The sequence below is a fragment of the Apodemus sylvaticus genome, chromosome 6 (genome assembly GCF_947179515.1).
Source record: "Apodemus sylvaticus chromosome 6, mApoSyl1.1, whole genome shotgun sequence".
NCBI lineage: Eukaryota > Metazoa > Chordata > Mammalia > Rodentia > Muridae > Apodemus > Apodemus sylvaticus.
In genome coordinates, this window is record NC_067477.1 from 19500046 (window position 1) to 19525834 (window position 25789).

Here is a 25789-nt window from a genome sequence, read left to right on the forward strand (position 1 = left end):
TTGTTTGTTTGTTTTTAGATATTTTATATTTATTGTCCCTGAATTAATTAATTAATTAATAATTCATTGGTGGTAGGTGAAAGTAGAAGTCTTTTGGGGCTCCTTGTTTTTTACGAAGAACCTGGGTTCGATTCCCAGCACCCACATGGAGGCTCACTACTTCTTCAGGCACCAAGCACACATGTGGTGCACAGATGTGCATGCAGGCAAAAACACTCATGCATATAAAATAGTAAAAAAATAAGTATTTTTTTTTTAAATTATGTCTTTTGAGTGGCCTCCTTTGTGACACTGGAAAGGGCTTTGGAAAGCATCCTGTAACGGCTGCTTTGTTGGTGATGATGGTAAATCTGCCTTCTTCTTATTGATTCTGACAACTTTTTGTAGAGCAGTGGTGCATTTTTTTAAAGATTTATTTATTTATTATATGTAAGTACGCTGTAGTTGTCTTCAGACACTCCAGAAGAGGGAGTCATATCTCATTAGGAGATGGTTGTGAGCCACCATGTGGTTGCTGGGATTTAAACTCAGGACCTTTGGAAGAGCAGTCAGTGCTATTAACCACTGAGCCATCTCTCCAGCCCCATCAGTGGTGCATTTTTTAAACAACCATGTAGGAAGCACCTATCACCCTTTAAGGAATTCATCAACACAGGCAGAGGAGATGCAGAGCATCTGGCTGCCCAGGCACAGAACTGGACCACATTTCCCATCCTCGCTTGCAGCTGCTTGCTGTGTCCTTGTGTAAGACAAGCCAAAGAGATATGGTAGCCTGGACCAGACCTATGAAGGCTGCCATGTTTGTGCTGTCTTCTCCTCCCCTAACCTTACCAGTTAATGACAGAGGGCTGGGGGAGGAAGGGGCCACCTCTGGAGTAGTTGCTATCCCCTGACTCTGGATGCCCTGCACACTGCACTCAAGGAAATGAAACACTTCTGTGAGCTAAGCTACTAGGGACTGGAATTTGATCCCATCCCTTCTCATGCTATACTGGCAACTGTTAAAAGCCCTTTAAAATCAGTGGGGTAATTCCCCTCCCATGAATCTATCGTAAGGAAAGAGTCTGAAGTATGGACACATGTTTTTTGTTGTTGTTGTTTTGGTTGTTTTTTTTTTGTTTTTTGGTTTTTTGGTTTTGTTTTTTTTTTGTTGTTTTTTTTTGTTTTTTGTTTTTTGTTTTTTGTTTTTTTTTTTTTTTTTTTTTTTTTTTTTTGGAGACAGGGTTTCTCTGTGTAGCCCTGGCTGTCCTGGAACTCACTCTGTAGACCAGGCTGGCCTCGAACTCAGAAATCCACCTGCCTCTGCCTCCCAGAGTGCTGGGATTACAGGCGTGCACCACCACCGCCCGGCTGGACACAGTTTTAAGGGTAAAGATGTTCACTGCATCTCGATTACAATAGCAGCAGTGTACTGAAACTAAGACACCCACAGGTGATGTCTGTTAGTATTATTTTATAGCTATTGTTTTAGGGGAGTTTTCTATGATGCTGGTCTGTGACTCCCGATGGAAGCCACCGTGTCCAGCATCGGTAAGACGTACTTACTCACTCTGCACGATGCCTAACAGGTGTTATCTCAGTCAGCTCTCAACATGGACAACAAGGAAGTGGGAAGCCACAGTGACTTTACTCTCAAGTCACCGTTTGTGAATGCCAAGCCTCAAGCTGGGATCCCAGACTGAAGCGTCATTCGCTGAGATACAAAAACACAGACTGTATGCTCAGTCAGGACCTACCCCGGGCACAGAGGCTATCATCTGCTTGCTTAGGATGGTGGACTCAGCTAGCTTGGTCCCAGCATCTGCACAAATAAACTAAAAAAAAAAAAAAAGAAGAAGAAAAGAAAAAGGTGAATTATTCTTAATAGTGCTTGGACAGTCGTAACTAACTTATAATGTTATTAACAGAGTTTAAATTCATTCATGTTCATTTCCATCATGGTCCACCCTGGAAACTACCAGACTTGCTAAACATGGTGGTTCATCCCTATCAGCTTAGAAACAGCATGAATGTGTGGATGCTGGCTTCATGTACAAACCCAGGACTAAATCAAAAGCTCACAAGGCTCCCAGGCCCTCCTGCAGCATCTGACAGCTGTTGGCACACTCATGGGCTTCTATGTCTTCTATCACGACAGCGAGATTCAGAGTGAAAACAGAAAAAAAAATGGGTGCCAGAATGAGGGCTCTGTTTAGTCCTCCCCAACGATCCTCCATGCCCATTTTCTTCCCTCCACCTGACTCACGAGTGCTCCCTTGTGCTGAGAGGGCCTGGGTCCTGTCCCATGCACCCATGGGGCTTTCCACACATGGGCAGTTCAGCTGCTGCCCTCAGACTTCAGTAGCCAATCCATTGCTTCTCAATCTGCTGGGACCTCTTCACAAGAGCTGACCTGTCTGTCAGGGCCCTCTGCAGAGCCAGCCTGGTGTCCCAGAGTGGCCCAGGAAGACTTTATGAACCAATTAATCATAACGATTTAAGAACATGATGAGGATGGATTTGCCAGATTATAACTTAATTTGCTTTTATTATAGACCTTGACATTTGTTTCCTACTTAATCTAACATTTGGCTATTTATGGGGGCGGCGGGGACTGAAGCCCAGAGATTGCTGAGTAAGTAATCCCTGTTTAATTTCTCTTCTTGGCCAGCTATCCTAGCAACTTTGGGATCTGCTGTTGGCAGGATTCAGAGACAGACACCCTCTCCTTCCCATCCATTTGGAAGGTGTGGGGGAACCTGGGTGGGTCGGATCACCTGTGTGGGGCTAAGCAAGCTCCATCCTGTCAAACTGGAAGAAGAGACAGCGGTTGAGTTGGAACAGAGGGAGGGGGAGGCCCGCTGAGAAATTATGGAAACCAACGTCCGGGGTGGCCAATCAGGGGTCCCACGCACTGCTGATGAGCAGCAGGTTCTGGCTAACAAAGTAGGGCTCTAAGTCAGTGAATGACCTTCTGAGGCCCAAGCCTAATGGCTGACTAACACGGGCGAGCCTTGCCAGTGGGAGGTGTGGCCATTCATGAAAGGAACTTAGCTTCAATCCCAGGCTACGGGGATGAGGAGTGGGTGCTGGCGAGCTCTGCTGTGTGGCAAGGGTGTGTGCGGAGCCCGGCCTGCATCCATTTGCAATCTAACATGCTCATTTCTAGTACTGTATAAAGAAAAGTCCTCAATCAGGTTCAGACATCCGAAAGCCTTTAACTTCGGCCAGGATCTGTAAGTTAAAACTGTGAAATGGGTAAGTAACATGTAGTAGACAAGCAGAGTACAGAAGGCGCTACTCCTGGCCCAACTCCTAGCAGACACTGCAGGTTTTCCTACGAAGTGACTTTTCCAAAGCTATCTAAGACTGCATCCTGAGACAGACTTCCTCTACCTAAGTGCTAAACCCTCAGGACACCAGCGCTAACTTTCATTCTGATGATGAAAAAGAGACTCCATCAAGGAGGCCATGGTCAGATAGAGCCACACCAACTGTGTGACAGAAAGGGCATTTAGAGAAGTCTCTCAGGACGGCGGGAGGTCCTGGGCCCTCCAAATACACTTGTGTGGCCTAGTGGCCGCTGAGCAAGGGGAGGTCAGCAAAGAAGATGTGGGCACCAGGCTCCACCTCCAGGAGGTGCCTGCTGCCTGGGGTGCACAGGTTCAAAACTGTCATGACTTATACAAGTAAAAAAAAAAAAAGGGACTTCCCTTGAAAGAGAGTAAAGCCACACACCGGGATGGACAGTCAGCAATCCAGTGTATTTTTACCACATATGAACAACTGAATTCGGTAAATCTGTCATTTTCATTACAGCTGCCAAGCACAAACTGGCAAGGCCCTGCACTGTAACTGTATAGAACTGCTCAATAGAAAGATATGACTAAAGTTGGGGGAGGGGTGAGGTAAGCGACGTGCTTTCATGTAGCAACAATGACTAATAATAATAATAATAATAATAATGAAAGATGTAGTGGATCTGAAAGTGAGCCAGGAGCAGTGTGTGAGAGGCTTTGGAGGGAAAGGGAAGACAAGAGACAGTGTAATTATATTATAGTCTCAAAGATAAAAGTTCAAAACATAACCAAGAGAATTCTATGCTTTCAGAGAGAGATACACCACCGAAATATGTTCTCCTCCACAAGAAACTCAAGGGTACAAAGAAGTACACCGCGCACTGTGTGCCATCACTGAGTGCCATCACCCAAGAATACCCAAAATAGTGCCTCTGCATCGCCGCCCTTAGGGCGGGTCATTAGTAACTCAGCTGGCATTAGCAGCTCGATCAGATCAGCGGTGTGAATTAAAAACAGCAGCTATACCTTTGTTCTCAGCCCACAACTAACCTATTTTTAAAAAGAGAACCTTTACCAACAGGACCCCTGAGCACCTGGGTGTGCAGGCAACCCACGGCGTGGGAGGGGCGCATGCAAATTTGGAGAATCCTCTCTCCAAACCCAGGAGCAGAGGAAACCCATTTGGATTTGGAGTTTTTGTCTTTTCAGAGGCAAGCATTCACTGTCGGCAGAGGTCCGTGGTACCGCCACCCATACTGAGACGCAATTAAGGAAGAGGACGACCATTTGGACAAACTCGTCCACCTAGGAAGCATCTCTGGGGATGCGCCTGAGACCCCGCTGGGCTGGCTATTCATTGAAGGGTGAATGTGGATCCGGTGTCAGGGCAACAAGTTCTTCTCACTGACAGCAGGCAGCAAAGTGACCCATGCTGGTTACCTGGGGACATCCTCTTCTGTCTCCCAAGCTGTATTTTTCAGTTACAGAGACACACCCTGCTGCCCTCAGAACATGGTCACTAATCCACGTGAAGAAAGCCAAATCCCCAGGGTCCCAGGTACATGCTCTGTCCTTCCCTGTCTGATTGTCTCGGTGCTGGGAGCTGACACTTGCCCTCCAAGAAAGAGTGGACCATGAGACAGGCAGGAGAGCATGGGGATCTCCTCACTTCTCTCCAGAGACAGCTGGGTGAAGGAAGCAGGCGGCTCTTCTGGGGGGGGGGGGGAGCTCTCTCCACAGCGGGAGGGAGGCGGGGTAGGACCCCTGAGTGGACAAGGAGGCCTCACTTGCGCTTATCTCATTAATAACTAGAATGATTTACTCTAAGAGTTTAGAGAACATGGGTTACTTCAAAATGGCATGATGTTTAATTTTTTTGTTAGAGAAGGGTGAAACATTAGTCAGAAAACTGTTCCTCCAGAATAGAATAGTAGTGTTTCCTGAACACGAATAATTTCTAAACTTAATGATTCTGTGTGGTGTGTTTGTGTGTGTGTGTGTGTGTGTGTGTGTGGTGTGTGGTGTGTGTGGTGTGTGTGTGATGTGTATGTGATGTGTGGGGGGGGGGTATATGTGTGTGTGTGGTGTATGTGTGTCTGTGGTGTATGTGTGTGTGTGGTGTGTGTGTGGTTTGTATGATGTGTGTAATGTGTATGTGGTGTGTGTGGTATGTGTGTAATGTGTGCGATGTGTGTGGTTTGTGTGTGTGGTATGTGTGTGTGGTATGTGTGTGGGTGTGTGGTGTATGTGTGGTCTGTGTGATGTGTGGTGTGTGTGTGGTGTGTGTGGTATGTGTGTAATGTGTGTGTAGTGTGTGTGGTATGTGTGTGATGTGTGTTTTGTGTGTAATGTGTGTTTTGTGTATGTGTGTGTGATGTGTGTTTGGTGTATGTGATATGTGTATGGTATGTATGTGTGATATGTGTATGGTATATATTGTGGTGTGTGTGTGTGTGTGTGTGTTTCTTTGGAAATATAATCCTAGTGCTTGGAAGACTAAGGCATGAGCCCCCAAGAAGCTGAGGCTAGCCTAGACTACAGGATGAGACTCAGTCTTAAAAAACAAAATAACGTAAATATGTTGTATTTGTGACAGGGACACACCTTCCTGAGTCCCATCTAGAAATGTCTACATTTAGCCTTCTTTCTTGTTATAGCAAATGTTTTTGTTATTTACACACCACCCAGTGCTGCAGTAATCACTGTTTTCCCAGCTGCCTTAAGCGGCCGGGTAATTGAAACTGTCAGCATTCTTTTGCGGGTTTTGTGATAAGCCCTTATTACGGTTGACTCGAGTACTTCAGAGAAATCAGCCCACAACAGCTACAGTGTGCGGTGTCAGGCCCCAAGAAGATCAGCCATGCAGATACGCCGTGCTCAGGACCGAGGGAGATTGATTGTCCAGTGCTGCGGAGAGCACCCAGGGCCCTCGAGCTTGTTTGAAGCCTTGCGGCCTCTGGCTGCCTGGCATGGCAGGCAGACACTTGTCCTTGATGACCCAGCTGTAATGGCAGGTCCCCGACAAAGTCTTTCCTGGTTGCACACTGCACAGGACAGAGTCCCGCCTGTTCATAGCTTCCCCAAGGATCTTCCTTATCTCTCTCCCTCCTGGCACAAGTCCCAGCCTATGCTGGAGGTTTAAATGGGCTAGCCTGCAAAGCTGCTAAGGACACTGGGGACAGACAGCTTCAACCCCTCACGTGTAGCCCAGTATCCAAAAGTGTCACTAGTGTCATTAAGTCTCCAGGGCTGGCTTCCAGCCCGCTGCCTTCTCGGACCCACAGCTGCTGATCCCTACTTCCGCCCCATGGACTCAGCACATCCTGCCGTTGGCTGTGTCTGGGTTGGCCCATCCTCATACATACGGAAGATTCTGGGGCTCACACGTGATCATTGGACCAGACAGGAGAACCTTGGCCACAGCCTCACTCCAGGCTCTGTTGGTCCCATCTCCGCTGTTGTCTGAGCTGCCTGGCAACTGAGGAATTACAAATTTCCTTTCTTTTTTAAATTCTTTGATTTAAAATTCCCCCTTTCTTGGAGGTGTGTGTGTGTGTGTGTGTGTGTGTGTGTGTGTGCATGTATGCTCCAGAAATCAGAAAAACTGTTGGATCTCTCCTTGAGCTGGATTGAGTGAGATGTGGGTGCTAAGGAACCAAACCTGGTCTCTTACAAGAGCAAACAAGTGCTCTTAACCTAATGACCATCTATCTTCCCAGCCCTGAATTGTAAGTTTCTTGATGAGAAAAATTATTTTGCTTTTTTTAAAAAATCATTCACAAAACTAGATCCACACCCCGGGGGGGGGTACTCCTTTTTGGTCTCTTTTAGCCAGTGGAAATATACTGTGAGCACTAGAACACCACTCCCCTGTCTCCTGACGCGGGCTTCGGCCTTCGGTGCCTGCCCCAGGCCTCCGTTCCCAAACATAGGCTGGATCATGAGAAGTTTTCCGCATGCAGCACAGGCCTACCTGGACGAGCAGGAGGAGGTTTGTGTCGGGCAAAGGTGACTTGAGCTTCAGGGCCTGTAGAAGTTCCAGAACGACACTCCGAGACAAGTAGAACTTATCCCGCTCCTGAGTTAAACAGGATAGAAACGGCCCAGTCATTTTCAAAACTCAACAGACCAAGCGAGCCTCAAAAATTGACAGATTGGAAACTCAAAACGGAGCCTCGAAGTGCATTGTGCTGCCTTTCAGAAATAAAATTCATCCCAAAAGACAGGCGGCTCTGTGTACGGAAGGAGTCCGTCGTTCCTGCTACAGCAAGGACACATCACAGAATGGGTGAGAAGGGGTGGGATTTCTCTTGAATATCAAAACCCCAGGATTTGCTTCCGAGTCACATGGAGCAGAGGCCAAGAGCTGCATCACTCCAACAAAACTAAGTGTGCTTTTCAATACAAACGGATACAGAGAGGCTCGCACGGCTGCCCCCAAAGCCCCACGTTCCCGCCAAGACTCCTTTTTTGACATGATTTTGAGTGTACAGAGAAGCAGGGGGAATGGGGGACTCTCTGCGGCCACTGCTGCCCACCCCTGCTGAAACCACTCCTTCAACAGAGTCACCTGCAGGGCCCTCCCTCCCTGAAGTCCTCACAACTCTGGATCTGTTACTTATTTTGTATTTTTGTATTTTGACTACGTGTGTTCGCCTTCGTTGGAGCATTGTCTTTTTTTTAACTTAGTACTATGGCCTCGCAGACTGTGGGTACCTGTTTTTCAATTTAGGATTATTTGTGTTGTTTTCTTTAATTAGTCCTTGATAGACTTAACTCATTCTTTTGAGTCAACAGCTTACTAAAATTATATTGTATAGCTGTGTACAATTCACTGTCAACTGAACGCTAGACAGGCCTTCTTCGTTCTCAAGGACCACACACGCACACGGAGGAAAGTGTATAGTGTGAAAGTGTCCAGGTAAGTGCAAACGGGCTTAGCTCTCGGCGATGAACACGCGGGACAGAGAAGCGCATGGCAAATCTGACAGGAGCTCCAGGGAGGCCTCTGCCTACTTTCACTCACTGTCTCCATTTGCCTAGCTGGATATAGTCAACTGTGTGAGGAAGACTCCTCTTCAGAGGCAGGGTGGAGATAGGCTCTTCCCGAACTATTCTCTACCTTCAAAGCACCTTCTGCTTGCTATCCCTAGATGTTCACGGCCAGCCCTGGCTGAGCGTAGGTACCTTAGTACCCAGAACGCCTTGCGCATTTAACCTCAGAGCCAACATTGTGCTGGGTCCATCAAAACCACGTTTACTCTGGGCTTTCTTAGTTTGTGGCCTTAGACAGAGCATATGCCTGGTGGATGTGGAATCCAGTCTCCCGCTGATGCTTGTCTCTACCCTCATCGGCCTCTGAAACTGCAGCTCAGTCTCTCCTTCGCATGTCCACACTCCCAGCATTCCCAGGGGGAACTGGCCTTCAGGGACACACTCTCAGCTCTACAGTAAGTACTGTGCTCCTCTAGACACCAACCACATGATGTCTGTGTATTTGGTTATCATACTGATGCTTCCAAGAAACTGAAAAGAAAATGATCTACTTACTTAAAAACTCTCTTACACACCACCACACACAACACACACACACACACACACACACACACTGAGCATGTGGGTGTTATGCTCAGGCTATGACATGCTTGTGCTTCTAGTGTATCCACAAGGCTCTGTTTTTACAGAATATACGGCTTAGCTCTGCTTTTACAGAATATATGGCTTAGCTATGGTGAACAAAGACTTTTAAGATGGCCTCACCACAATTCCTCTGCATGTACATACCAAGTGAGTGTACCTCTGAGTCATGGAGTTAGAATGTTTAATTTTAAAATTGCTGCTTCAGTTGGTGATTTACGCCTCATTTATAAAATTGCTACGTGAATTTTAGCTTGGGATTAGGAAAGAATTTCCAACAATTCGAGATGGCCTCGAATATACTTCTGCAGTGTTTGTGCTACACATTTATGCAAAGCATGGTCCTCAGCATCAATGAGAATAAAATAAAATACCAAACAACTCTGAAAAACATTAAAGACAATCTATGCCCTGCAGGATCAAAGGCTCCAGTAAGATTTGATTATATTAAACAAGCAGCTCCATCTCATCAATAAGAATTTTTAAAAGAGAGGTTCACTTTTTTATTTTTAATGCGCCTGTGCATATATCTGTGTGTGGGCATGCGCCTGTGAATGCAAGTGGCTGCAGTGGCCAGAAGATGGCGCTGAAACTGGAGTAATAAGCAGCTTTGAGCTGCCAAACATTGGCTCCAAGAAGCTTAACTTAATCCCTCTGCAGGGGCAAGTGTGTGTTCTTACTGCTAAGCCATCTTTCCATCGCCCCAAACTTTCCTTTACCTTTAATAAATGGTAAAAGTGCATGCCCACCAAATACTTGTTCTAAAATAAACTTACCCATAGTTTATTAGCAGTAAATATTTGGTTGTTGGCCTATTTTACAGTCCTGCAGATCCCAGCTGGCTCACGAGGCTCTGCATTTAACACCCCAGTTTGTAGTGCTCATCGGAAGTTTTTCATGTGTGAAGGGCACCGATCTGTCTTCTTCCCTGCTGCCCCTGGCTGGCTGGAATCAGGAGCTTGCTGCCCTGTAGAGTGTGTGGGCAGGGCTCCCAGTTTCTCTTCTATTAGTGTGCATAAGGTGCAGATCAGTGTGTTTGTAAACCCTGAGTGGACGCCATCACTAGGGCTGCATGGTGTTCATCTGTGAGAGGCTTTAAACTGTCGACGCATGTTTCATCAGTTAACATGTAATGCACTCTTTCTCTTCTCTCCTAGTTGTTGCCTATTATGTTTCTGCAGACAGCTACCCCTGTCGTACAAGAACTCAAGGCACTGGCTTGAAGCTGACTGGCTTAACCCTAACATGCATGCTACTTTTGGCCAATACTCTGTATCTGTGCCATTTCATCTGCTTTTCCTGACCACCGTGCTCAAGGGTCTGACCACAGGGCCACCTTAGCTCTGTGGCTCCTCCATGGATCTGTGACACCATCCTTAGCCCCCTCCCTAAACTCTCTGTTCTCACTTGTTATATAGGTTGGCCTGTTTAGTTCATATAGCTTCTCTTTCTTTCTTTCTTTCTTTCTTTCTTTCTTTCTTTCTTTCTTTCTTTCTTTCTTTCTTTCTTTCTTTCTTTCTCTCTCTCTCTCTCTCTCTCTCTCTCTCTCTCTCTCTCTCTCTTTCTTTCTAGTAAAGTAATTAGGACAGGGGTACTCAGCTGGGAAATTGCTTGTTGTGCAGACACAAGAACCTAAGCTCACATCCCCAACATGCGCACGCGTGCACACACAAACACATACACACACACACACACACACACACACACACACACAGAAGAAGTCAAGCGTGGCAGAGAGGGCTCGTAATCCCACTGCTGGAGAGGCACAGACAGGGAGCTAACCAGTGATGCTCAGGTGCACTAAGAAACCCTGTCTCAAAAAATGAAGTGGTGAGCCAGAGAAGAAGACACACAACATAAACTGTGGACCTTTGGATCACATACATGTACATGCATATGTACACATATGAAACTGTGCACACACACACACACACATACATGGGATATTAAATTTGCTTCTCAGTAGGCTATGACTATAATCCTCCACTTTTGAAGGAAGTATTTTTTTTCTAAATTGGTAATAAATAGTCTTCTAAATTTTTTTGTTTTTGTTTTTGTTTTTCTGAGACAGGGTTTCTCTGTATAGCCTGGCTGTCCTGGAACTCACTCTGTAGACCAGGCTGGCCTTGAACTCAGAAATCTGCCTGCCTCTGTCTCCCAAGTGCTGGGATTAAAGGCGTGCACCACCACTGCCTGGCTCTTCTAAATTTTCTTAAACATGGTTTTGATTTTAGACTTATTTAAAAGTATATTTTAACTGCCAAATATAACATGCCTCAGGTAGCACTGCTGACACACTTTGTAAGAATTGAGAAAAGTGCACACACGCATCCTGTACACAGGTTATTGTGAGCTGATAACTTATTGTCAATTTTTATACTTAGTATTATTAATATTATGTATACTTAATATTATTACTACTGTTGCTTTATATTTATATTGTCAATGGTCTCTTAGATTTAAACATTTTACTAATTTCATTGGTAAATTTCCTTTGTATATTTAAAAAACTTCTTTGTTGGTTCAATTCCCTTCTTATTATATCTTGAAATACTATGTCAATAAGAATATGTTCACATTTTCAGGGGCCGGAGAAATGACTCAGCAAAGAGCAAATACTGTTCTTGCAGAGGGTTCAGGTTCAGTTTCTGACACCCACGTGAACAGTTCCCATCTGTAACTCCGATTCTATGGGCTCCAATGCTGTCCCCTGGCCTCCTTGGGCAACAGGCACACACATGGTACACGCACATAGATACTGGCACTCACACATATAAAGAAAATAAAAAGAAATGAATCTCCACAGGAATCGATCAATACTTCCTTTTCTTCCTCTTGAATACCTCCTTAGCCTTCAATCTTAAAAGGGGTTCTTAGCTATAGAGAATTCTAGGTAAACAATTCTTTTTCTCTTGTATCATTTTAAAGACTTTCCCACTGGAGAATCTAGTTCCCTCCGGGATTGTAAGGTTTGCTGTTAAGTCTATTTTCAGAGTGTTGTTCTCTCAGTTGCTCCTAAAACATTTCTTTTTCTTACTTGTTCAAATCACAGCCGGTCATATAAACTAACATGTGCAGGTGAGTGTATGCAGGTGAGTGGGCACAGGTGAGTGTGTGCAGGTGAGTGGGAGCAGGTGAGTGTATACAGGTGAGTGGAGCAGGAGAGTGGACACAGGTGAGTGGGAGTAGGTGAGTGTGTGCAGGTGAGTGCTTGCAGGTGTTTGCAGGTGAGTGTGTGCAGGTGAGTGTGTGCATGTGAGTGGGTGCAGGTCAGTGCAGGTGAGTGGGTGCCGCTGAGTGTTTGCAGGTGAGTGTGTGCAGGTGAGTGCAGGTGAGTGTGTGCAGGTAAGTGTGTGCAGGTAAGTGGGTGCAGGTCAGTGTGTGCAGGTGAGTGGGTGCAGGTGAGTGTGTGCAGGTGAGTGGGAGCAGGTGAGTGTATACAGGTGAGTGGAGCAGGAGAGTGGACACAGGTGAGTGGGAGTAGGTGAGTGTGTGCAGGTGAGTGCTTGCAGGTGAGTGTGTGCAGGTGAGTGTTTGCAGGTGTTTGCAGGTGAGTGTGTGCAGGTGAGTGTGTGCATGTGAGTGGGTGCAGGTCAGTGCAGGTGAGTGGGTGCCGCTGAGTGTTTGCAGGTGAGTGTGTGCAGGTGAGTGCAGGTGAGTGTGTGCAGGTCAGTGTGTGCAGGTGAGTGGGTGCAGGTGAGTGTGTGCAGGTGAGTGGGAGCAGGTGAGTGTATACAGGTGAGTGGAGCAGGAGAGTGGACACGGGTGGTGGGAGTAGGTGAGTGTGTGCAGGTGAGTGCTTGCAGGTGAGTGTGTGCAGGTGAGTGTTTGCAGGTGAGTGTTTGCAGGTGAGTGTTTGCAGGTGAGTGGGTGCAGGTGAGTGGGTGCAGGTGAGTGAGCACAGGTGAGTGTGTGCAGGTGAGTGTGTGCAGGTGAGTGCAGATGAGTGGGTGCAAGTGAGTGTGTGCAGGTAAGTGGGTGCAGATGAGTGGGTGCAGGTGAGTGTGTGCAGGTGAGTGTGTGCAGGTGAGTGTGTGCAGGTGAGTGTGCAGGTGAGTGGGTGCAGGTGAGTGGGTGCAGGTGAGTGGGTGCAGGTGAGTGTGTGCAGGTGAGTGTTTGCAGGTGAGTGGGTGCAGGTGAGTGTTTGCAGGTCAGTGTTTGCAGGTCAGTGTGTGCAGATGAGTGGGTGCAGGTGAGTGTTTGCAGGTCAGTGTGTGCAGATGAGTGGGTGCAGGTAAGTGTTTGCAGGTGAGTGGGTGCAGGTGAGTGTTTGCAGGTGAGTGTTTGCAGGTGAGTGGGTGCAGGTGAGTGTTTGCAGGTGAGTGGGTGCAGGTGAGTGTTTGCAGGTCAGTGTTTACAGGTCAGTGTGTGCAGATGAGTGGGTGCAGGTGAGTGTTTGCAGGTCAGTGTGTGCAGATGAGTGGGTGCAGGTAAGTGTTTGCAGGTGAGTGGGTGCAGGTGAGTGTGTGCAGGTGAGTGTTTGCAGGTGAGTGTTTGCAGGTGAGTGTGTGCAGGTGAGTGTGTGCAGATGAGTGGGTGCAGATGAGTGGGTGCAGGTGAGTGTTTGCAGGTGAGTGGGTGCAGGTGAGGGGGCACAGGTGAGAGGATTGTAATACTTTTGGACACAGTGTATCCCAAATCATCAGAGAACTGATGGTTTTCATTAACTAGGCAAATGATAAAAGCCTAGTATGTTTTTCTACAGATTTACCTAATGTGTGTTAGATTTTTATATCTTTCATCTTTTTATCTTTGTTTCAATGTTTTTCAATGTCTTTCTGCTTTTCCATGTCTCCAATTCTCCCTTTAAGCTATGTCTAATTTGCTATTTAACCTGTCAATTGCATTTTTTTACATTTCACTTTTTATCAGGTTTAAATTGGCCTGATTTTTTTTTTTTTTTTATGACTGAACTCCTTTCCAGGTTGTTTCTTTAATTCTTTATATGCTTATAGTATGGCGTGTACTCGAAGGGCCCATGCCTCACAATTTTTATGTTCTTGGGAGAAATATCATTACTATTTATTGGCTCTCCTAATCTAGTCCCTGGTGGGTGTTTTTACTTGGGCAGAATTGAGTGTAGACTACTTATGCCCCTCAGGGTTTTAGCCTCAGGAATCACACTGGGGCTGGGCTGCAGGCCCCTCTCTCCAGAGATGCCTGAGGCTTGTTTCTGAGCTTCCTGCCACAGAGACGCCAAAACTCAGCACCTGTTGCTGGAGTAGCATCCGTGTCATATGACTTCAGCTTGGCTGCTGTCGCAGCTTGTGAGGACCATAAATTCAAACCATTACTCTTTTCAATGATCTGCCTGTGCTTACTAATTTCTCAAAAGACATATTATTTCTCCATTAGAAGGCTAAAATCTGTAGCATTGCTTGTCACTACTACATCACAAATGCATTCCTCCCAAACTACCCTTTTACCCAGTAGACAGCCTTGCAAGGGTTCTGACCTCCTGTGGGTGATGACCCAGCTCCAACTCCTGGCACGGAACTAAAAACACCATCCCCTTTTCTTGTGCGGTCATTGGCACTTAAAACACCGTGTTGTTAAGACAGCAACTCCCTGACACAAGCCTCCTTACGTGCTCCACATTTGGGTTCTCAAATCCCTCTTCATTTGTCTCTGTCATTCTTATAACATCAAACGTACATCTAAAGTAAATATTATAAAAGCGTGACTATATTTCATCCAAGTTCTAGTCTTTTCAGTGGGGGCGGTTCTGGATTTTCTAAACCACCTCACTGATGGGAAAGGGTGTCACCAGGGCTCTTCGTGTTTTCCTGTCTTCCCATTTGATTACATAAGCAGGCACTATTAGATAAAACTTTTTAAATAAAATGACTTCTAAAAATAAAGCATTTTACTGAATGTGGGACTCTGTTGTGTATATCCACTTTTTTTAAGTACAAAAGAAAAAGGGGGTGAGTTACTTCTCAAAGAGAATGTGCAAGGGGAAAAAAATACTGTCTTGAGAGGTGGAAAATGCGTGCCCCGGGCAGGCCAGTAAAGTAGCTTAGGATGTGAAAGGCCAAAGAGAACGGAATCGTGGGACACTTAGCATGGCGGAATGGGTGCACGCTGTCAAAGAAAGATGACGGGGAGCTTTTTATAAAGAGAAAGAAGGCTTTGTTGTAAAATGAGAGTTTTAAGAGGAAAAGAAAGGGTGCACAGAAGGGGGCAACAGAAATAAAGAGTGCTCTGCATGCTCAGGAGGGAGCACAGAAACAGAGGCCCATTGAAAACAAGCTCAGGACGCTGGGCCTTGGAAGGGAGCACGGCAGTGTCCTCAGGGTGGGAGGGATCCCACTTTAACCCTGCTGCCTGCATTTCCTGAGGCCAGTGCCTACCAGCCATGAAAAGGCAGCCATAGCCACTGGACAGAAGTAGCTTTCCATTCACTCAGGTGTGGGAGAGAGGTGCTAAGGACAACCCAGCAGAGAAACCCTGAATAAGAGTCTCCTCTCAGAGGCCAAGGACCCAGAGCTGGGACACAAACATTAGAGTGTTAAGGAACACACCAGAGGCGTTTACAAACACGGAGCTGCTATCTTTTTTTTTTCTTCTTTGGCTATAAAGAAGGACACACAGTGACGCTCTGCCCACTAACAATGCTCTAACAAACTTGAAAAAGTCTTTATGAGGTCACTTAGGTCATTTACTCTCGTTTTCTAACATGTGTCCTCAGTCTCTCACGTAGCCTCAATCTGTACATTTCAGAACCATTTAATGTATGCATGTGTAAAGTATCCAACCAGACTCCAGTTTCACAGCTCACCATACCATCAACAGGGAAGCTAGGCTGACAGATTTGCCACTTCTGTCTCTGGGGTCGTGGGAACACACCGGAGACTTACCTTTGTGAACGCTCGATAGCACAAGCCACACAACTCCACCAGGTAGGCCAGCGTGAAGACTGCATTCTGAATGACAAAGCTCAGTAGCTTGGAAAATGGTTCCAACAAACTCTGCAAGGAGACCAGATAAATTGTTTATTTCCTCATTCTACAAAGGCATTAGTCTTATTACACCTTAACTGCTACAATTGTTGGGTTTGTTTGTTTTTTTTGTTTTTTTTTTTTTTTGGTTTTTTTAGAAATCCAATGCAAGCTGTTGTTAAAAGTCACTCTGTTGGTCTAACAAATCAACCAACAATTCAAAGAGAATAACTCAGTCACTTTATTGTTCCAAAAAAAAAAAAATCAAAACTCCCATTTTCTCACATGATGTCATTTACAAACCAATGTAACTGTGGCCCTGTCCTCATGCCAGGCTAGGCCATCCCACCCCTTTGAGGCTGTGTTAGGATCACTGTGTTAGGATGATGCTCTAACAAGGGTCTATTCCTCTGGATCGTTGGGCAGCTATGGCTGCTCAGGTTCATATCCACCAGTTATGCTCTTGAGAAGTCCCTTGTGTATCACCAAGGCCCATGAGCTCAGTCGCAGTTCCTGCTGCCCAGCTTCCTGAGAGTATCAGAGGGAAGCTGTCTTTTCCTATCAGAGCCCGACCATCAGGGCCAAGTTTTAGTCTAGCAAGCTTTCACAAGTCACTCATGGTTTGTAAGCACACGCTGAGTGCTGAGTGCCGGGCAGAGCTCACTGGCTCCTCACTGTTTGCTCTATCCAAAGTTCTTCTGACAACCCCGGGAACCAGGGAGAGCGCAAGCTCTGGCACTGGATTCTCCCCTTCTTAGTTGGAACCTTGGATCTAGATATAGACATACAGAATCTATTTTTTATTAACAATGAAAGAAATTAAAGTGCTATTCAATTCTTCAGAGCCATCCATCTTAATAGCCACACTGAAAACAATGCTTCAACAAATACGTCTGTGTGAAATTTTCAATGTTCTTCCTTAAAATACACTTCCCAAAAAGAATGACTTAATAAGAGGATATAAACATTTTAAAAATATTTACTTGGTGTATGTTCACATATGAGTATGTGTTCGTGCCATGGTGCACATGTCTGAGGATAACCTCAGGTACCTGTCTTCACCTTCCATTTTATTTTAGGTAGTCTCTCTTGCCCTTTCTCAAAGCCCCTGTCTAGCATCCAGCTCTAATGTGAGTTCTGGTGATGGGAACTCAGGAAGTCACGCTTGTTGCCAAGGGCTTTTACCCTCCAAGCATCTTTGCAGCTCCAGATATGAACTTATTTTTAAAGATTTAGTTTATTTTTATTTACATGTGTATATTTGTATGGTGTTTATGCCATGTGTGTGCAGGAGCCTGAGGAAGCCAGAAGAGGGCGTCAGATCCTTTGGAGCCAGAGTGACAAGAGGGTGTTAGCTGCCTGACATGGGTGCCTGGAAGCAAACTTGGGGTCTGCAAAAGCAGTAAGTACTCTTAGTTGTTAAACCTTCTCTTTAACCCAGATATGAAACTTGTTGAGGTTCCTTTTATATTTACATAAAAAGCAGTTCATTACTTGTTGTTTGTCTCCTGAGAATGGGAGTGTTTTTCATTTATAGGTACTCCTCTGTAGAAATCTTTGTGATGCTTTTCATATAGAAAACCTTAAAGAAACTTTGAAATGGTGCCTATAGATAGAAAGCTATATTATGGCTTATATGGAAACACACCTAAACAACAGCTAATTAATTGCCAACATGGCACAGCAGAAAATCCAAGAAACTTGCTTTCTCTAAGGATCTATGCTTAAGTTTTAGATATTCACAAAGTAGCTCTATTTCCTTGAGTAGACATGTTGCTTCTGGGCCTCTCTACAGCCACGGACTGGCTAACCTCTCAACCAACTATCATGAACTGTGACTCTGTAAAAGCATAGTTAAGGTAAGAACCTATAAGAAATGTGCGATGTTGGTGATGATGAGCTAGTAATTATGCACTGTCATAAAATAAGCTCTTATACTGCTGTACAGGAAGCAGCCAAGATATGTGAGCAGGGTATAAAAGGAAATGAGAAAGAGTCCTAAACACCTCCACAAGACTCATGATCTTCCTGGCATCTGCAGGAAACTGTCAGTGTTAAATACTAAAAGCTCAATCAAGGAAGTGCTTCCTACAGATAATATGAGCATTTAGAACCCTTAAATGGGACTTAAAGGATGAAAAGATGTTTAGCACACTGACAAGGGTTTAAAGTTTGTCAGGCAAAGGAAACTGCCTAAACAAAGGTAAGGGTATGAAATTAAGATTTTATGTGTAAAGCACTAAATACAATACAGGAGCATTCAACAGTGTCCACTGTCGTCATGATGATAGTGATGCTGACTTTGAAGCTTCAAGGGAGGCATGGGTGAGTGGAACAAGTAGCAACGATTAGACTGGGAAGGTAGGCTGGTGAGAAAGGATGTGACTGTATGCCACATCAAAGAATTTAAACATTATCCTGAAAGAAATCAGCAGTCATCAAAGACTTTTAGCTAAGGAACCAACACAACCCTATTCAAAAGGCTCAGCTAGTTGGTAATCTGGAGGATGGAGTGATGAGCTAGACCAGGATGAATAGCTACAAACAGTAGCATTACAGGATGTTAGATGGGGTCATTCCATTCACAGCCATGTTATCAGTATTGCTATCTGCCTGCCTTTCAGTTATAAAGTAATCAAATAACCAAACAGTCAAGTTTTTCTGAAGTACTTTAAAACAAAAAATACATACCCTCGTGGCATTGGTGGAAGGTATCTTCAAGAGGCAAATCATAATTCTCAAACTGGAATCTAAAGAACACTGTGAACAGATATGAAAAGGGAAACGTCAGCTCTCAAGGTTTCCTTTGCTTCAAATATTTCCTGCATTTATTTTGTAAAAGGAAGAACATGGGTCTGGGACGATAGCTCAGTCAGTAAAGGGCTTGCCACACAGGCATAGAGCCCTATACTTGCTGTCTAGAACCCATATAAATGAACTGGGTGTATTGGCAGCTGTTTAAATCGAAGGGCCAGGGTGGTGAAGGCATTGAGGTTCCTGGAGCTTGCTGGTCAGTCAACCTGGCCAACTCAGTGAGCCAACAGGCCAAGAAGAGAGCCCAAGTCTCAAAGACATGGTGGACCATGCCTAAAGAGTGATTCCCAGTACTGACTTCTGGCCTCCACATGAACACCTACTCACAGCAATTCACACAAACATATACCCTTATCCACATACGCATACACACATGCACAAACATGCACACACACATACACACCCTCATGTATTTACACACAAACTCACACACATATGCACACATAATTCTTACTGTAACCACAGCTGTATTGTTTCCTGTGTATATTAAAATAATCATTTTCAGATAAAGGTTTCAATGAAAAAAAATTACATAAAATTAAAATAATCATTAAATAAATTAAATAAACACAGCTCTGACGCTATTTCTCAAAGACATAGTTAAAGAATTAAATGATATAGAAAGTTGGATAAAGAACTGGATGGATAGACGAATGTATGGATACATGGATAGATAGATGGATGGATAGATGGGCGGTTAGGGAATGAAGAGCTGGCTAGAGAGATGTTAGGTAGATACATAGGTAAGTAGGCAGATGTTAAATGTATAGAGTTTAAGGAGAGACTAAATTATGAAAAGCTATTTTGGGGGCAAAAAAAAAAAAGACCTTATAGAAATCATTAATCCAAATAAGATCCAGTTTTATCATCCTATCTCTGGGATTTGTTTCTTAATTTAATTTTTTTCACAAGGTTGGAGATTAAACTTGGTCCTTGTGCATAGAAAAAAGGTGTGGTCCTGCTGAGCTAGTATCCCCAGTCCCTAGGAGGGAAATCACCTTCCCTTTGTCTGGAAAAGACATGACCTTGAACCTGGAGAAAAGCAGCAAAATTTCTGAGAGAGAAAACCATGCTTTGCAAGATTCTACATCAAAATATCCTTTGAAAGCCCGAGTTTGCAGAGATGGGGAAGAAATGGCTGAGCTCATATGAGCTGCCTTTTACTGTGCCAGCATATCCTTACAGCAACATTTCTACCATGGGCACGGCCCCTTCCACGCGGTATAGGCTAAGCCAGAGGGATCCTCTTGGAGCCCAGGATTTGCAGCTGCTCTGTCACCTGAAATTTGCATTTGTTCAAATGCAAATCCTCAGGCCACACTCAGACCAGTCACAGCCCAGACTTTAGCAGGAACCGTGGTGCACATTGAAGTCCAAGATCCACTTCAATGAGACTTCTCAAAAGCAAACTGCAAGAGTTTCAGTGGAGAGTATTTTCCCAAGAGATTAAGGACAAAACAGAATTCAGTTCTCAGATCTGACCTAGTAGTGAAAGCTCTTACACAAATCCTGGCGGTATTTTCTAAGTATCTTTTAAAAGAATCTCAGCCTGTTCAATATGCCAATACCCTTCAGAATTGGTGTGACATTTACTTACTTTAAAGCAGGAGCTGAAAACTAGCTGTTGATCAGGCTAAACTCTAGTGACTTAAAAGCCAGAAAATGTCATCCTGGGGGAGGGGGGAGGTCCATATGCTGAGGCTTGTTCCCACATGACCACCATCAGCAGGAGAGGAGCGCAGCCCTCCGTAGGAGCCTTGCATTAACGCTGTCAAGGGTCTCAGTTCTCCTTATTACCTTGCCTTTCACCACACCACTCAACTCATTAAGGGTGGAGTCCCTGCAGGCACAGCTGATTGTCACAAATTAGTCATGCCAGTTGTTTACAGCAGTAGCACCCCCTGCTGGTCAGTATCTAGTTCAGCATTTTCACTATTTATCGGAATAGGTGCTTCTGAATGCTTCTGGGTGGTTCATCAGCAAAGAATGTTCCAGAGCGACTCTCTTGTCTAAGGGGGTTCTGTGTGACCATGTTAAAATGTGTGTGGGTGTGTGTTTGTGTGCATGTGTCATGACACACATATGGATGTTAGAAATCTTTAAGAGTCAGTCTTTCCATCTATTGTGGGGGACTTGGGAATAGAACTCGGATTGTCAGGCTTGCCGGCAAGCACCCTTACTCCCTGAGCTATCTTGCTAGCCCAGGACTGGCCTTCTTTGCTTGGATTTGTTCATCTACTTTAAGCTATGGATTAACAGGTATGAGAAAGAGCGGTGATACAGAAACCTTCTGTGCTGCTTTCCACAGTCCCTTCGAACCCTAGCAACAGCACTCAGCAGGCTAAACTGACTTGAGCTCAGCTCACGGTACCCTTATCAGCATCCATTGGTTCAACAGCCGTGGTTGCCACAGTTAGCCGACATCTTACACATAGGAGGCATTTATTCCGGAAGTACCAACATGTGACTTCACTGGTCAGATGAACAAGTGACCCGTTTTGTTTCCATTTAAGTAATTTTATCTATAAGTTACATGAAGAAACCACACAACTCTAGTGGAGCAAGGGTCAAAGAACTAACTCTGCCGATGCTGGCTACCTCCCCGCTCGGGTCCTGGTTGTACGAATGTTTGTGGCTTTCTTGGTTTACAACAGTGTGAAGTTGTACAAGCAGCACTAGTGTGAGAGTCAAGAGGCGTGGTTCCAATCTTCACCCCACCTCCATGGAGCAATTACAACTCACACCTCCTCTCTTAATGCACAGTTCCTTATTTGAGGACATGCAGGAAGAACATGTCTTCTTGGTTTCCCCAGCTTTAATAAAATCAGCTCCTGCTTTTCTTTCTTTTCTTTTCTCTTCTTTTTTCATTATCAGGCCCGTGATGAGAATGATCCTTGAACTACAGATTGATCACTGAATATCATCTTGCTCATTCCTGAACATTACTCAAAAAAACCCCACATGTCACTTTAAATAATTCTCTAAAGCTAACCTATATGCCTATGTCTGGATTCCTTTTAGATAAATTATTAATTTCCTTGCCTATTGGCTATCCACTTGAGGAAAAGGTTTCTGCATGAAGGCGATCTAAGGACTGGGGATATAGTTCAGTAACAGAACGATTACCTAGCGTGCACAGGGCCCTGGGTTCTAGCCCCCCTCACTGAAAATGAAAATGAACACAAATTTAAAAAGAAAGAAAGGAAAGAAACAAAACAAAGTCTGTTGGCACTCAACTAAAATCTATGCGGCCACTGGGTACCTTCATTATCAGCAAGTAAAGTATCCACTCCATGCTGCTGACAGCCAAGTGGGCGACCTAAATAATTCTCTTCATTCTAGTTGACGGGTTTCCCCTAGCCCCTTGGGATCTATCAGATCACCTGTCTGTGTTTCACAGACCCATGGGATCTATCAGATCACCTGTCTGTTTCACAGCCCCTTGGGATCTATCAGATCACCTGTCTGTGTTTCACAGCCCCATGGGATCTATCAGATCACCTGTCTATTTCACAGCCCCCTGGGATCTATCAGATCACCTGCCTGTTTCACATGTTGATCTCTGTAAACAGATGGGCAGAAAATAATGGGAGCTAAAAACTTGGGCTGAGCTCACCTTCAGAGGTAAAACACAAGGCAGCTTGGCAAAAAATGTCTGAAACTGGTTGCTGATTGTGGTCCAGAGGCTACTAGGAGAATCCATGGGCAGAGCTTCCATGAAGGTGGCAATGTTTTCCAAACAGCGTATCATAGCACCCCCTGCTGGTAAATTCTTTTTGTTATTTAGACCCTAAAAACACAAAAGCATAGGCAATCAACTGCTGAAATAGCACATGAATTGTAAAGCTACCCAGGGAAGGTTCCCTTAGAAACCTTAACTATTCACGCTATAAACACAGTGGGCAGCCTGCTACACAGGCCGACTGCTCTAACAGGTAGAAGGAATACAGAAGAAAAACTAGTTGTGTGTGTGTGGGGGGGGGGGATGTTACACACGTGAGATAAAATGGGATCATGAATTAAGAACTACCTAAGGATATATAACTGGGTGATCAGGTGCTAAGAAGGTAATGAATGTTTCCTGGTGGAAAGAACCTTCCAGAATCAACACTGGAGCCGTTGATAACAGCAACTGCTGCATTCTTCCTAGCAACAGCTGGGCATGGTGAAGCAGTCCGGGACTTCTCTATGCTGCCCATAAAGACCTCAAGCCCATCTTGAGATACAACCCTGCACCGTGAAGCAGTTCAGGGGTGCCTCATGGGGGGAGATATGTGTGGTACATGACTTGGCCTGGGGTCTGGGGTACCTTTCACGCAAACCTACCTCCAAGAGCTGACTGAGAGCAGCAATTGAGCTCAGCTCATTGAAGTCCATGAGAGATGTGGCTAAGGTCCGTAAAAAAGTCCCATCTGTAAGGCAAACGATCAGATTTTAGTAGGGTTCCCGGGGACTGGCCAGGCTTGTGGCATCTGGGTCCTCAGGGAGTGAGTTACCTTTGATGGCACTCTGGAAGAGCTGAGGGAAGATGCCGTTGGGGGCCAGCTGATGGAAGATACAGCGCAGGAACTGCTTGGCCACACCTGCTGCATTGCCTGGAACCATCATGCTGTGTTCAAACAGAGAGGAAAACACAAGCTATGGACCAAGGAGCACTTGTGCAATGATTTAGAGGTCAGGCTCTGAACCACAATTTTATCCACGATCTTGCTTGCTATTTGCCCCTGAGAGATGAAATTACCCATAGTCAAACCTAATACTTCATAACAATATTTCAGGCAAAGCCATAAAGTGCCAGTGACAGCAGAGTTATTCCAGGCCTCCCCAAGTGCAGTCGAGCATCCCAAAGCCAGTGACCTGCAGAGGTCAAAAGTCTAGAAGTGGACAAGAGTTATCATCAAGGACCTAGCAAGGCCAAGAGAGGGTTGCCCTGAGGGAATGCAGTGAGGATATCTTCACGTCTTTTGGGCGATCCGCCATGTTTTCTTGGTGTATCTGAGCTGGCACTTGTGGCAAAAAGAGGATCCAAGAATTTTACAGGGCTCTGCCTCTTAGACAAAAGCACCAGAAAGAATAATTCCTGAGGTGGTTGGGTAGGGGAAGGAAGGAAGGAAGGAAGGAAGGAAGGAAGGAAGGAAGGAAGGAAGGAAGGAAGGAAGGAAAGAAGGAAGGAAGGAAGGAAGAAATCAAAGATCCCAAGTGGATGAAGGGCAAGAAGCACTGCTAAGCTAGGTGCATCAGCCTCTGCCTCATTATGCCAAGTCCACCCTGGAGTGTTGGTTCAAAGGTCAAAGATGACCTTCAGCGAAAACAGAATCCTAAACTTAAGACTAACCTAAGTAAACAGAACAAGGGAAACCATTGACTATTTGTTTCATGAGGCCCCCAGTGCCCTAAAACTAACATCAAACAAAACTGTTATCAGAATAAATAGATAAATAAATAAATAAACAAACACAAGGGATCAGGAAGAGAACAGACAGCACAGTATTCCTCTGGACACCAAATCCAACTATAGATGACAGGGATAATATAGCATGACCAAGTAGGGTTTGTCCATAGAATGGCAGAATAATTTCACAATCAACGTAGGGGCTGGGGAGGAGGCAAGGAGGAGGACCAGAGTTCAGATCTTCCATATACCCTGAGCCTCAGGAAGATGGAGATTGGGGATCCCCTGTGTGAGCAACCTTCCTATCCAGACAAACTGTATCAGCAAGTTCTGAGGCCTGGTGGAGAGAGAGACCCCGCCTCAAAGTATGACCAAGGCAGGAGAATGACCAAGGAAGATTCCTGGTATCAACTCTGGTCCTTCACACACAAAAGCTCACACAGCTACAGACATGTGCACTCACATATGCAATGTGAACTGTTACATATATATACATATGTATACATGCTATACACACAAAAAGAAGAGAAAAATCAATATAATTCAACATTAAAATAAAAAATACATGAGTTTTAAAATATTCAACATATTGGAAATAGAAGAAAATACCCTCAATTTGTTAAAAAGGTGTCTGTGAAAAGAAAAACAAATATGAAAGCAAAAACCCTGGCTAACACAAAACCAGAATGAGATGCTGAAGGCAGGAAACAAAACAGGAATGGCCACTTCCATATCCCTTGTGCTGGTGGCTCTGCCTACTATGATAAGGTAACAGAAACCCCAAAATATCAAAAAGGATATAGCAAAACATATTTTTTGATAGGTGATATAATGATTTCCAAACAAAATAAAGCCATAAGGAGTCTGTAAAGTCTAAAAGTCTAAGGAGCTTCTAGAACTTGTGTGTGAATTCAGCTAGGGCTGGGCGGTGGTGGCACACACCTGTAATACCAGCACTCTGGGAGGCAGAGGCAGGCGGATTTCTGAGTTCGAAGCCAGCCTGGTCTACAGAGTGAGTTCCAGGACAGCCAGGGCTATACAGAGAAACTCTATCTTGAAAAAACCAAAAATCAAAAACAACAACAACAACAAAATACAACACTAATTCAGAAAAATCTATTTATCCATCAGGAAAAAACCTGAAAATCATTTCCTTCAAAATTCAATTTTCATTAGCTCTAAAATGCATAAAATTTTAGGGATCAATCTAACAAAATTTAACAAAAGAATTACAAAATTTAGAATTTAAAGATTTAACAGAAGATTTACAAAATTACAAAATGTAAAATTTAACCAAAAATATACAAGACCACTACTAACCATTGCTTGGGAAGGGGGGGGGGGCTGGGTTGATGGCTCAGCCTAGACAACCCTTGCCTTACAAGTTCTAGGAGCTGAGTTTGAACCCAGAATCTTCATAACAGGGAAAGGCACTGGTGGTGTACACTGGGAATCCCAGCACTGGGGAGGAGAGGAAGGGAGCGCAGGGGAGCACTGAGCAGCCAGTTTAGCCTAACAGGAACCTCTAGACCAATAAGGGGCTTTGTCTCACAGGAGCTAGATGGCACCCTCTACATGTGTGCACACGTTTCAAAATCCTCGCTGAGAGAAACTTAAAACTTAACTATGATCCAGCATTGTTCAATTGTTCTATCAGTTATTCCCAAATTAATGTACACTGTCAGCTTCAGGAACCATTTTGTCTAATCGAGGAGAAGCTTGGGCAG

General features: G+C 44.8%; 1 protein-coding gene across 2 annotated transcripts in view; it reads right to left on the reverse strand.

Annotated features, from left to right (window-relative positions):
- Unc79 (unc-79 homolog, NALCN channel complex subunit) overlaps positions 1 to 25789 on the reverse strand; it is a 188028-nt gene that overhangs the window by 22273 nt on the left and 139966 nt on the right. For both annotated transcript variants that reach the window (XM_052185185.1, XM_052185184.1), the window contains 7 exons: positions 23167 to 23279; positions 22997 to 23082; positions 22287 to 22460; positions 18548 to 18616; positions 15776 to 15886; positions 7252 to 7356; positions 1737 to 1814 (listed from right to left, as the gene is read on the reverse strand). In XM_052185185.1, coding sequence (XP_052041145.1) covers positions 1737 to 1814; positions 7252 to 7356; positions 15776 to 15886; positions 18548 to 18616; positions 22287 to 22460; positions 22997 to 23082; positions 23167 to 23279 — 736 coding nt within the window. The remainder of the gene's footprint in view (positions 1 to 1736; positions 1815 to 7251; positions 7357 to 15775; positions 15887 to 18547; positions 18617 to 22286; positions 22461 to 22996; positions 23083 to 23166; positions 23280 to 25789) is intronic.